At 40.0% G+C, this 14,305-nt stretch overlaps 1 protein-coding gene across 2 annotated transcripts in view; it reads right to left on the bottom strand.

The window, feature by feature from the left end:
• Positions 1-14,305, bottom strand: part of MTHFD2L (methylenetetrahydrofolate dehydrogenase (NADP+ dependent) 2 like) — a 98,445-nt gene that overhangs the window by 50,361 nt on the left and 33,779 nt on the right. The window contains exons 6-7 of one of the 2 annotated variants that reach the window (XM_053655704.1): positions 2,114-2,206; positions 1,728-1,965 (exon numbers count right to left, since the gene is read on the bottom strand). In XM_053655704.1, the coding sequence (XP_053511679.1) occupies positions 1,736-1,965; positions 2,114-2,206 (323 nt within the window). In that variant the 3' untranslated portion in view covers positions 1,728-1,735. Of the gene's footprint in view, positions 1-1,727; positions 1,966-2,113; positions 2,207-14,305 lie in introns of those variants that run through there. The other variant, XM_053655705.1, reaches the window with a different exon arrangement.

Below are 14,305 nucleotides of genomic sequence, written 5' to 3'. Positions count from 1 at the left end.
GTTATATAAAATTTTTAAGTTGATTTGAGAGAGAGAGAGGAACATCAGTTTGTTGTTGCATTTATTTAGGCCTTCGTTGGTTGGCTGTCATATGCGGCCTCAGCAGAAACTGAACCGCAACCTTGGCGAATACGGATGACACTCTAACGAACTAACCTACCTGGCCAGGGCCTAAAATTTCTATTTTTTAAAATTAATGCATGCCTTCTTTATAATTTCACTGTAATTTACCAATATGTACATATTTTATCCTCAAATTTTCTGGATGATTATTAAGGCAATAAAAATGTAGAGGTTTAATTCTTTCTTATAAATTCTCAATTTTCTTCCCTGAAATTTCCCATTACATTACACAAATATTTCTTCAGGATGATTGCAGGGTTATACACAGAGCTGTCTTCCAGAACTCAGCATACGTTTGAGTCCGGTTAGAGGCATCAGGGCTGGAATACAAGGCAAGGAACAATTCCTTTTGGCCCTCCCCAACCTCAAATGTCTCCTGGCCAGGATTCAGAGGGTGTGTGGCCAACCCACACCTAAAACACCCTGCTCACCGGACTGGCGCCCTCTGGTGGCAGCAGGATACCTGGAGTAGGGTGGCTGCTGTACAGAGCCTCAGTACCGTCTCATCGCCTGGAGACCTGAGTACCTGCGGGTTCCTACGTTGTTAATGTTATATAGAAAGGGTCCTTCCTTTTGCTGTCTCCTTTTCACGCCTTATTTTTTAACACCTTGCACACAGTGCTGACTTAGGCCTTTACAGAGGAACATACAGGGAGTCTATAGAAGAAGCTCAAGGATGATGATGGTGTTGGCATAACAACTTGTGCCGTGAGGTTTGACTTAGTCACAACAGAATGTCAGTGGTCCCCAACAGAGGACTGTGATGACCCACTTGTTGTTTCTCATAGCAGGAAAAACATGAGCATAAATGTATAGTGAGAGCTTTTGCTTCACTGGAAGAAAATCTGCATTAATATTACACTTGTAAATGGGATCTAAGATCAATTGTGAAACATTCATTGTAAGTTGTTAACACTAGAGTGAATCAAACAGCACCTTTTAAAGATGATGTTAATTTTATTCTGTCTAAAGTTAGAGATGGACAACGATGACCACTCAAATTACTCTCTCCACACCAAACTCTGAGTCCTGTGTATGAGTTCAAGCATTTCTAAAAAGAAGTCAATGTAACATGCATTTTCTATGAATCTCTCAGCTGCTGTGGCAATACTTCACCTCCTGCTGGCCTGTGGTCTGACAAGTTCACAGACTCTCTAAACATCTGTCTTACTTCTGTCAATCCAGTTCGAAACCTTGCCTTTGGTATACCACCTGAATGTAATTTCTTAGAAAAACAGATAATGTGGTTAGCAGCTTACTGGTGACTTCTAGAATTACCAATAACATCTAATTGATAAACAAAATTAAAAAGTCTCTCATTCAAGCCTTGGAATAAACCACGAAGTAACACAATGTCTGCAATGTACAAATACTATGTGGCAAGAGTAAAGGTAGACATCAAGGGTAGAATTATTTTATATGTTCAAATGTAAAACAAATTAGGAAAAAACCCTAGATCCATTAAATTGAAGTGTAATAACTGTTCTCTCTGTTTCTACTCTTGCTTCTCTAACGTCAATTCTCCTTGATCCAGTGTAAGTAATCTCTGAAAAACATAGGCCAGACTGTGTCAATCTCCTGTTCTCAGGCACCTTACTTTGTATCAAGGTTTTTACCATGGCCTCCAGGTCCAACATGAGGCAGCCATGGGTATCCCCTCAATAGCATTTCCTGCCAGTCTCCCCATAACTCGCTCATGTTTAGAAGCAATGATGTGTCTGTTAAAGGAACCGGGCAGGTACACATTGGTTCTTGTGCTTAGTCTTTCACTCCAAAGGCTCTTCAGGCTTTCCATAATGAAGTGACAAATGCTAACACTGGCACAATGGACCCATGTGATGACTGCCAAGAGACAGAATCCAGTTGATGGAAACAAATCATAAATATACCTAACTCTCTGAAGAAGTGTTTTTTGCAGACATCCCAGCAATTAGGGCAGGAATTACTCTGCTGATGATATTCCACCAGATAACAACCACTAAAGACTTACCTGCAGCGACTATGACGATATCTGCCAGCTGAGTATGGATCTTCAGTTGTTCTTTAGGGGTGTATCTGTGAGCTATCGTCACAGTGGCATCACCTGGAATGCAGAAGAACTTCTGTTAGTGATTGTTGATTTTTTCATAATTCATTAATACTCTAGTTCTAGAGGAGTTCTTCCTAAGCATAGGAAAATTGCTTTGAAATTATTAAATCACTTTTAAAACAAAAGCAAGATAAGAAAATGTAGATGGCCCATAGTATTGTGCCCTTTAATTACCAGTGGAAAATCAAATGAGACCAAATGAGGGTATGTGCTGATTATTATTGGAAAGCTATAAATATTGGGTTGGTCAAAAAGTTTATTTGTTTTTTCCATAAGATGGCCCTCACAGCACTTCATTCAAAACAATTTTGTTTGGTTGTATTGTGACAGCTGTCATATAAGCATAAATTTTAAAAAATCTTATGAGCCTGGCTGGTGTAGTTCAGTGGATTGAGCACAGGCCGTGAACCAAAGGGTCACGGTTCGATTCCCAGTCAGGGCACATGCCTGGGTTGCAGGCCCGGTCCCCAGTGGGGGCCATGTGAGAGGCAACCACACATTGATATTTCTCCCCCTCTCTTTCTCCTTCCCTTCCCCTCTTTCTAAAAATAAATAAATAAATAAAATATTAAAATTTTCTAAAAACTTAAGAAAATTGCTGAATTTTTGTGTAGCCAGTTTAATATTGAAAATGGATGAAAATATACAACATCTTCAGCATATTATGCTTTAATATTTCAAGAAAGGTACAAACAAAACAAAATGCAAAAGAAAAGGATTTTTGCAGTCTATGGAGAAGGCGCTGTGACTGATCAAACGTGTCAAAAGTGGTTTTTGAAGTTTCCATGCTGGACATTTCCTGCTGGACAATACTCCACAGTTGGGTAGACTAGTTGAAGTTGACAGTGATCAAACTGAGATATTAACAGGGACAGTAACTAAGGGGGTGGAAATGGGAGGGAGGTGCAGAGCACGGGCAGGGTGGGCTGGGATGGGAGAAATAGAAAACTGTACTTGAACAATAATTAAATTTTAAAAAAGGGAAAAAAAAGAACAATCAACTTTATACCACATGGAACAGAGCCAACATATTCATAATATCCAAATCAATAAAGTTAATGGTGAAAATGAAAAATGTGTTTTTTATTTTACAGAAAAAAACTAAATGGACTTTTTGGCCAACCCAATAGCATCCTAAAACCTAGCATTTGAGAGGTCTGTACTGACAAGTTAATACACAGATGTGGGAGTCACTCATTGGCTTAATAATACGATATGTAAATACTGAAAACAGTCAGATAAGTACACTAGAAATGGGGTAATGGATTGTGGCTGGACAGGTTAGAAATGAACTCTACCCCATCTGGGCAGGTGCCTCATCTTGAAGTGTCAAAAAGGGTTCCTAGAGGAGGCAACATACTCTTTTACATTTTAAAGTGTGAGTGAAAGTCCACCAGTCAAGGACCAACTTTGCAATTATGTGTTTAGGAAATGATGAAGAAGCCTAGGCTTTAACAGGAAGTATCTATACATGCTTCAATAAAGTGATGTGTGAATAAGAAGGGTTATCAGACTGAGGGAATACAGAGATTAAAGTGAGAGCCAAGGAAGAGGAGTGAGAGAAAGGCAATAATAGGTGCAGTCAAATGAAGGACTTCCGGTATGAACATGGCGGTGTGAGACAGCATTTTCTCTCTTCCCTTCCTGAATAACGTACATCATCAAAAACTACACCATCTCTATGTTTAGCAAAAGTAGAGGACATATTTACCACAGACTCTAAAAACATGTAAGATTTACTGAGGAGCAGCAGAGTTAGAACATACCGTACAGAGAGAAAGGCAGCAAAGAAATGCAGAAAAAACCAAGATGTCCAGCAGCAACAGAGCTCTGAAAATGACTGCAAAAAATATACTCCCCGAAGGTGAAGGGCCCACATCAAAATGCAACATTTGTAGCAGATAAAAGAGAAAGAAGCACTAAGGAAGCACAGGGGAGCCATTTCAACAGGAAGGAAGTCATTTGACTGTGAAGTTTGTGAAGGAGGAATCCAAAAGCTGTCCAGTACCTCCTCCACAACCCTAACAGAAGAATCCTGCAAAAAGCAGATCCAAGAAATCCAAGTAAGTGTTTTTTTAAAAGCATTTGTCAAAGCACTGAAAGAATACTATATGAGGATCAGCTCAGGGGAATTTGGGTGCTGATAGAACTGTTCAGATTCTATTGTAGTTACATGGCTATAAGCATTTGTTTAAATTCATGGATATATACCAAAAAGAGGGAATTTGCATGCAATTCTCTTAAGTTAAAAAAAAAACATACATTTAAAAAGTGGCAGATTCAAGAAAAAAGCAAAAAATATATAAGGAATTTACCAACATACCAATAAGCTCAACAGCACAAAATTGTTATGAAAATGTCGAACATTATGCCAAAAATTTTAAATAAGTTAAAGTAAAAAAACTAGGGAAAAAGACGAATTCATACAAATTGATTTATAATGGTCAGTACTGAAACACATTCAGTAAGACAGATGATTTAAAGATTGAAAAAAGAATCCTCTGAGCCACCAAGCAAAAATTCAAAATTTTACATTTAACTGTGGAAAACAGCAGGGCATTGCGTACAAGAGACCCATGTAAAGAAATGAGAAGCTAGGAATTTTATATTCATTCAAGTTTTCCTTCAAGATTAGAGGAGGCAAACAATTTTGGAATTGTAAGAGCTCTGGGAATATTGTTCATATGAGTTTTTCCTGTGGCACGTGCTAAAAATAAAAATTGAGATGACTTTCAATCATTATTAAAACATGTTTTGAGTTATTCCACTCCCCTTAACTTGTCATTACTCCTCAGTAAGTCTGGCTGGAGAGAAGCCTGGGAAATAATCAAAGTCATATTTGTACTTGACTCATCAGTTTCTGACCTTGGTGATATCAAACCACTGAAATGTTTTCAGTCAGTCAGATGATGATAGCAAAGAAGAGGTGAACCAAGAGGCTTAAAGGCAAATGTTTTCCAAAAATGCCTTTGCCCCCCGACATCTGTTCCTTGTCCTGAGTTCTGTCTTGTGTTAAAATAAAAAACAAAAAGACTAGCCTTGAAGCTTCCCTGAGCAGACAAAACCAGTTTAGCCATACCAGCCAAGCTTAATTTACCTTCTTTGAAAAAGCTAATTTGACCTGGGTCATTTCTTGCTTATGCCTCTGAAAATCATAAGCAAAATTTGAATTGTTTTCCATGGTTGATAATGAGGTGAACATTGACCAATTCCCTATCATTTAAGAAAATTCTAATATTATAACCAATGACTGTGAGGGACAAAATGTCCCTGCTTTCTCATTAATATAAGCTGCTTTATAACAATATGCCCCTGAGCCTCATTCCATGTTTTGGTTCAAGGGCTCCCAGCTTGGAACTATTTTCTTGGTGTGTTTACTATAAACTTTTATGGATTCCTACTTCAGTGACTGATTGGCTTCACTTCTGTTATGTCTGAACTTTTGACACTTGCTAACTATATTCTTATTAAGCCTGTCTTACCTGACATTGTGAAAACCCTTGTCATTCCTATTTCCAGTTCTGGTGTCCCACTACCTCAGGGAGTCCTCTGGCTTGCTACACCTAATTCTTTCTGTCTCCTCAGTTTTTCCCTGGGATGGTCAATACTGACAAGTTGCAGTAGGTACTTCACAGAGTGGTGTGCACCTCTGACCCTCAGGTGACTTTTCCCACACTCAGTTTTACATTCTCATTGCTGACATGACAACAGCTCTGGCAAGGACCTAACTTTTCAGCTATTACAGGGACTCAGTAAAAAAGTATAAGCAGTCATAAACAACTTCATTGTGCCCAGTACTTCACATCATCGGTGTGAAGGTACAGCAAGAATAAGACACTTAGACTCTATCTCCTAGAATCTCAGAGTTCTGTTAGAACTTAATAATGAATTGCCGGGCAAGATATGCTGCTTACTATACAAAAGTTTAGGCCATCAAGTATTGTCTGCCGGAAGCCACCTGAGCAGTTTCTATGCTATCATGACTTCTGTAACTTACACAAAGTTGCAGGTTTTAACAAAGAGTTCTTGGCAAATAACAGAGTACCAATCTGAGGAAAATACCTGCTATTTAGAAAACTAGAACAAATGATACGATATGCTTCATTTTAGAGTATCTTTTTTGGTTAATATTACCTAAATGAGTTTACCTCTGTTGGGTGCTTCCAGGCCTTCATTTACTCAATAATCAAGAAATAATCCCAGAGCCATGCTAAGCAATGGAGCTTCATCATTCTCTAGTCCCATGTGAAAAGCAGATACGTAAATAAGAATTATAATATGGTGTGACAAGTTTCATGCTAAAAGAAGGTTACAGATGGCCATCATGTACTCTGGCTGAGTAGGAACAGTTAAAGGTCTTAGAGAAGACAGACTTTGATGTGAGTAGGAATTTGTTTTGCTTCTATTTCAATCCCCTATGCTTTTCCCATCCTTTCCCACTGATAAATTATTTTCCATAAAACATGAGACAGGCATATACTTTAGCCCAGACTGCTAGAAACTCCTTCCTTATAAATACTGAGGTCTACCATTTTGAAACTTTTACCACGATCATCGATCTATCTTCAACTGAAACATAGAACAAGTCTCAATTTCCTTTTCCATAAGGCAAATTTTCAAATACCTGCTTGTATCCGTATCAGCAGATAAAGCAAAATGGCAATCCCTCCTTTTGGAGGTGGAATCTCACATACAGGGTTTGCCTTTTTCACTTCCTCTTCATAAGGAAGAACTGAGTCATTCTCACCACGGTAACTATTGCCACAGTCTGGTTTAAAAGAAAAAAAATCACTGAGAACATTCCAGGAAGGAAAACTCAGTACCTACCAACACCCAACACATGTTAAAATAATGCTGCAGTCCCTCTAATAATTCAGTCTCTCTGAATTCCATTTACTTTATGTTTCGTATTCCAGCTTCAGCTGCTTTTTCTGGACTAAATTGTCTAAATTATTTTATATATTGTTACAGAGCACTCAGAGGTAAGCCTTCTGTTCATGCTTTCAATGGGCCAGGCTTTAATGCCTTTGTATCTGGTCAAGACCTGGCTGACTTGATTTGTGGTGTATCAGTCCTTCAGTTTTCTTCCAAACACATTGGGCCAATGGTTTCCCTTTTAACTGGTCACATACTGTTTTAAGCTCATTCTTTTTAAACATTTACCTTAGAGTTCCTTTGAGAGAGAGGACTCAGGAGGACTGCCTGACTTCTGACCACCAGTGTCTGTAGATATTTGTAAAATATGCCCCAAGATTTGCCCAAAAGTTATTGAGTTGAAACCTTGGATACATTTATTCAACAAAGACAATATACAAATGAGCAAATGCATATATAATAAAATTTCACACAGCAGTAAGTGCTAAGAAGAAAAGAGTAGAGAGTAAGTGAATAGAAAGTGATAACATAGGTGGTGTTTTGGTAGGGTGCTCAGGGGCAGCCCGAGGAGGTAACATTTGAACAGAAACGTGAAGGAAGTGAGCAAATAAGTGATATAAATAACTTCAAAAAGAGCATCCAGGCAAAAGGCAGATCAAGGGCAAAGATGCTGACACATGAGCATGGACGACATGTTCTAGAAAAGCAAAAGGCAGCCGTGACTGAAGGGCAGCGATGGGGGTGAGAGCGGTAGGAGAGGAAGGAGTAAGGAGATGCGGCCCAGGTTAGAACATGTAAGGTCTTGCCAGCATAGTAAGGAATTCGAATTTCATTCTGATGTTACAGTGTTCTGAATGTTACGGGAAGACAGAGATGACTGAAGACCCGCCAGTGGAAAATAATCTGTGTATGAGAAATGGGACAAGGGAGGTGAAGGGAAATTAGTTTGTAAATTATATAGTTTCAAGGGAGAGATAATAGCTATCTGGACCAGGATCTTATCAGTGGAGGTGGGAAGACCATGACTGCTAGTGAAGAAGATGCAAGGCATGAGGGAAAGAGAGAAGTGAAGGATGGCCTGAGCGACTGGTACAGTGACGATGAAGGCACTTACTAAGATGGGAAGACCATCGGGAGTTAGACTGAGTGAAGGAGTGGATATGGTCAGCGTTGCAATGCTGCAGCGGACGGTGGGTGACCTGGGTCCAGAGCACAGGGGGAGACAGATGATATTTAAAGCTATGGGACCGAGAAGCATCACCCTGGGAATGGCTCAGGAGCAAGACGTGAAGCCCTGGGCTTGTTCCAATCTTCTGCGAAGTCATCCTCAAGCCTGACAGCACCAGAATCTTCCATGTTTCAAAAAATACTAATGTTCCATTCCAACTTGTAAAGATTCAGATTTAATTGTTCTGTGTTGAGCTCCGGCAGCCATATGTTTAAAAGCCCCCAGATGATTCCACTGGGGAGCTAGGGTCGAGAACCACTGGGTTAGAAGTTGGGACAAGAACAATGACCCAAGAAGACAGAAGAGAAGAAACGTCTAGCGAAGTAAGAGAAATTCATGCCAGAGGTAGATTTAATCTGTGCTTAAACAAAATGTGGCCATTTCATTAAATTTAAAAGCACATAATAAATATTACTCAGGCCATTACATAGTTTCCTGATCATAAGGACCCTCAGGAGAAATTATTTTTTGGTCTTAATATCAGAAAATGTTTTATTTATTCTGAGCAAGTGTTTATTTGTAACCTTAAAGACACTCTCTTGGGTAATTAGTCATTTTCCCTTGCTAAAAAGCTCTTAGGATGAAATTAGTGGCCCAATCATGGTAAATATAATTTATATTCAATTAAATAAATTCATCAAATGTATATTCACTACCAGGATATAAAAATCAACGTGCTTGGAACTAAGGATACACCCATGAAGATGTAATATGTCTAGTTGTAGTAGGAGCCTTATTCTCTGCTCCGTTGCAGGGCCAGCCTTGCTATCCATTTTTCTTAACTACTTCTCACTTGCACTGTGCCCTGGATATTGCTGGGGCCCACCTGAAATACTCTGTAGACTAAGTACGCTGTAGTAGCTAATGTGTATTGAGTACTTACTTACTATGTGTAAACGCTAAATTCTTCAGAAGTACTGGCTCATTTAATCCTCCCAAGAAACTCCCATATTCTCATCTCGCGGAGAAATGCAGACGCGGAGCAGGAGCTCGGGCCACAGAACCAGAGAGCTCGGGCTTCGTGTGGGGCTTCCTGCGGCAGGACCCAGTCTCCGCCAGTCACCACGGCAACTCCACTCGGCAGGTAAAATGAGAACGGGTTTTAAAGCTTAGATATTTAGGATTGTTCTCCATTTAGTAGGAATGAAATGTGTTAATCATCCACGTGAATCAACCCCCCAGGTGACCAAGTGCCAGCTCCCGGCTGGTAGTGGCATTCATGATTGTCAACCAGATGTTCAGCTATAAAAAACTAGCCGCATTCCAGCCAGACCCTCCCGAAGAGCAGCCAAAGTGAGCCGGCCAGATCGGCGTGGGACGGCGGCCAAGTGAGAGGATGGGCCAAAGGACTGCTCTTCCCTTTCTAGTTTTTTAAACTAAAAGGTCTGTGTGCGGGGTCTGATTTTTAAAGCTTTATTTAATCCTTGCATTTATTTCCTGCTTTCCAAGATTAATAGATGAAAATAAACTCAGGAATCTTACTATAATATCTGATTCTACAGACATGCTTACAAATTATAGACTAAAACTAGGTATCCCCAAGGCTTTTGCACTTGTGAGTGAAAAAAACGCAGACATTGTCAAAAACTGCGTGCTGTTCACTCCCTCCTACTCATTCTTCCTGTGGAAAAAAGGTAGCCCTCTGGGGTATACTAGTGCAAGTATAGTAAACGTAAAAATAAATACATAGGTATATTTATTTTTATATATAGATATTGTGTTGGCGAAAGACAATAACTTCCAGGGTCAAATACGAAGTACTATTATTCTCTTAGAGATTTGCAGCTTCTGGGAACTATCACAGTCAAGTTCTGTTTGATTTTGTTTAATCCAGATTTTTCAAATTAATTTGACTAATTCCTCTCCCCTTTTTAAAAAATTAAAACCTATTTAAGATCTTGTGGGACATCAGTGTTCCTAATACTACAGCTTAGGAATAACTACATTCAAACTTTTATGGCACCCCTGGTCTATAAATCAGGTACATTTATTCATTCATTTTTGTACAAAGACTTTTTAGACAGGTACTGAAGATAAAACGGGCAGAGACACAAAGCTGGTGTTTGCTCTTGTGAAGTTAACTGTCCAGTGAGTGATGAATATTAACCAAAGAATGCCATGATAAATGACACAAACTGATAAACGTGAAAAGACGTTCTTGAGTATGTCTATGGTGGTGTGTGAGAGCCGGGTGGGAGGGATTACCAGAGAAGCCTGCTGAGGAAGCCCCATCTGAGCCAGGAATAATGAATGAGAAGGAGGAAACAGTCACTGTGGGATGCTGAAGGATGGTGTAGGTGAGAAATCCGCACAGCGATGAGGGGAGGGGCAAAGAGAAGCAAGGCCGGAAAGTCCCGAGAGACTTCAGAACTATTCACACAGGGAAACAGAAAAGGACCTTAATGATCAACACTCTGTGAGAATAAAAAAAGAAAGAAACTTCAGAGATATTTATTGATCAAAGAGAATAGGGCCCACACTCTTTTAAGCAGTTAGTACCTTTATATAAATAACACCACTTGCCATTAACTATATTGAAGTCATCAAATCATCATTTTGATCTATGGTTTGAGTTATTTACTTTGTAAACTTTTGTGTAAATTTTTTTCTTCTAGATCTTACATTTTTTAAAATAACTTCAAGTAGAAGGTATATTTTATTTTTGCCTGTGAGGTGAGATTTTTTTTAAAGTTTGAAGTGAAGAGTAGTAACAGGAGCTAACTAATAAAACATCCCATTATAACAGCACCAGAAGGTAGACCAAAAAGGGGTATAACATCCCTACGTAACTGTAACTAGAAGTCATTCATATCTGCCTTCGACTCAGCTTTCTATTACCGAAAGCTCTATGTCTCCCCTGCAGCACATCACACAATTACAATGACTAATCATTCCCACCTAATTGTTTCATGACCATCTTTCCTACTAGACTATAAGCTTAAGAGGACAGGGCAGTATCTGACCTGTTCACCATAACGTGCCCCATGCTTAGTGACAAAAAAGTCAGTGCCTCTGTAAGAATATGGCATCACATGCCAGCAGCTCGAGGAAAAGAAAGTTAGCTTAATCCAAATGATAGATGCGAATGCTTTCCCGGCAACACTGTGACCTCCCTCAGGTACTGCCGTCAGCAACACCTTCCCCGCCCTCCCCAGGCCCCTGAGGCCTCCTCTGTACTTCCTCGTAGTCATGAAGCACCTTCCTCCCCTGTGGCCTGATTCTTGGGGAAAAAGAAGTCTTAAGCAATACTCCTATGTAAATGCCTATAATTTTAAAATATTAAGATATGAATGTATAGGAAGTACCTAGCTACTTCTCTCCCTCCTCCCCTTCCTTCCTTCTATACCGGAATTTTTTTTTCAATAAATGACAATGTTTGCTTTATTTTAACACCTTCGCCTGTGGTCTTATTTTCTATAATACTGGTATAGTAGTTGGCACATAGGAGACAGTAAATAAACTTTTATTAACTGACTAGTTGCTTTATTACATAATAGACCCTGTGCTAAATTTCAGAGATACGAAAAGCCTAAGATAAGATATTTGTCATTGAGAATTTCATTCCCCACATGTGTAGGAAAGGAGAGGAGGTAGATAATTAATACACAATAGGACTAGTATTCTGTCGGCAGCACATACAATGTGCAAAGCTTAGAGGATCTGGGCCACATCCTGAAAGATAGGTGGGAGGTGAGAGGAAAGCTGGTGAGTGATGGGAATGGCATTCCACACACAGGGCACAGTGTATTCGATGGCAAGGAGGCAAGGAAGAGATGACGTGTTTGGGGAACGTGTGTATTTCTATGGAGCCTCAGCATAAGGTCCCCGAGAGAACGTGCCAGGAGGAACGGCTGAGAAGGTGGGTTGGAGCAGGTCACAATATCCTTATGAGCAATGCCTGGGACAATCCGACTTACAGACTCTACCAAAGGAATGGTTTGTGCTGGTGATAAAACAAACCATGCCTCAGAGGTCACGGTGAAAGAGAAAATGAAAGAAAAAGAGAAAGATTCACTTTACATTTTAAATAATGGTTCCTGTCAGTTTCAACAATGTAATTGTCCCACTTGTTTGATACGAGAATATGTGATATTTTCCCCGTACAGTGTTTTTCAGATCCTAGCTGTCTGAATTCAGGAAACTCTGGAAATGAAACAGTACTCCAACTATGCAGCTGAAAAAATGAAACTAGCACAAGTATTTGATTTTTCTGTTATTTTCTACTATGCAAAACTCAAAGCTGTAATTCATTCAAGTCTAATCAACATAGAGACATCACAAAACATAATATCCTGATATCTTATCATGAGGACTTCTGACTTAGGGGTCGAGAATGGGAGGAGCAGACACCAAATGCCTGCCGGCCTCGCTGACCCAGTTTGATGATGAGGCAGCAAACATCTCGCTCCACTCACTGCCAAGACGAACAGTGTCAGTATTGATCACTTTGCCTCACTCCTGCATTTCTAGATGTTCCTGTCTGGCTCCTCTCTTTGAAAACCCAGAGTGACTGGCCCCACCTGGCACTGGGCTGAGCTTAATCACACATACCACACACATCACGTCGCACTGCCTGGAACATCCACTCCTGTCTCACTACCTGGAGGCACCTACTGTAGGTGACAGATGATGCTCTTGGGCTGGTGAAGCTGTTCATTTTCACATCTGGAACCAATTTTCACAAAGGAAAGGCACTCTACTAGCCAAATATCTCAGGGTTTTCCATTTAGACAGGATGGTCCCTGAATGAAAAATACCTGATATACAGAAAGTTGCAGTAGAACGGCAGCTTGAGTGCAAAAGCTGAACACCAACACAAAAGCAGTGCTTTGGAAAAAACATTGTCCCAAGGTGAGCCCTGAAGATGCAGACTCATCTTCAGGAAACAGAGGACTAAGTATTTTCACCACCACCCCGGTGTTTCATAGAGTAAGTACTCAGAGCACATTGCCTGAATGAAATCAAGAATATCCCTGGTTCCGCAGAACTGCAAGCAACGCTAGTTGGTTGATGGCCCCTTTAGAATGCTGTTTAAAAAGTCCCAGCAGCAATGCCACCGCCCTGATGCCACGCCTTTTGGTTAAAAGAGGCACATGGAGCCCACACTATGGCCATTTAGGGGGCTCTATTTAGATGAGATATCCTACATAAAATATAAATATATGCAGAAAGAAATTTGCTAATTATCTAAAAGAATTTGAAATAAAATCATCTGTATTTTTTTGGTGAAAAATCAAAATGCTTTGGTTATTATGGGACTTTTGTTATCTTGAAGGGAGAAAAAAACTGCTTTAGAGAAATTGCAGAACTTCTCTCTTGCTTCCTCACACTCAAGTTAAAAATAAAGACATTGTGCTAAAGCCAGTGGTATTCAGTTTCCATTCCAAAAGAAGCTGAAACTGGGCAGGTTGCTACATACAAAAGAAGTTAAAAGAGTACGCTGTGATTAATGGGTGGTGACAATGGTACCCAAACATCCTAATAAGTAGTGGGGGTCGCAAGAAGAAACTCTTCACTATCAGTCACTTTATGCTCCCCAATTAACCACAGGCTTCCCTAAACAACTAGCATGTTTGCTTAAGGATGCCAAACTTATTTTGGGCCACTGAATATTCATAATTCAAATCACCCATACTTACATATCACACCTACAACTACCATCGAGACCATGAGCTCAAGGAGGACAGGAACTATGTCTCACCTACTCCCTACGAACTACATAGTGGCTGCGATGCCATGTCCCCTACAGCCTTCCTCGATGGCTCATCCTCAGCAGAAGGCGCTCACCCTGTGGTGTCCCGCTGCATTGAGTACCAGCACTACCCACTGGTCTCAAGATTTTAGTACATTCTCTGTCCTTGAAATATTTCAAGCCCTTGAAAAATTAAAAGATCTTTCTCAAAAAGCAGCAGGGATCCAAATCTTAAACAATCCAGACTAACAACTAGCCATGAGTAGCCACATATTACTTAAGCTAAATGACAGTATGC

This window comes from Artibeus jamaicensis, unplaced genomic scaffold, assembly GCF_021234435.1.
Source record: "Artibeus jamaicensis isolate MK-2021 breed Jamaican fruit bat unplaced genomic scaffold, CSHL_Jam_final scaffold_1031, whole genome shotgun sequence".
In the NCBI taxonomy this organism is placed as follows: domain Eukaryota; kingdom Metazoa; phylum Chordata; class Mammalia; order Chiroptera; family Phyllostomidae; genus Artibeus; species Artibeus jamaicensis.
This window is presented reverse-complemented; position numbering and strand designations above follow the sequence as displayed.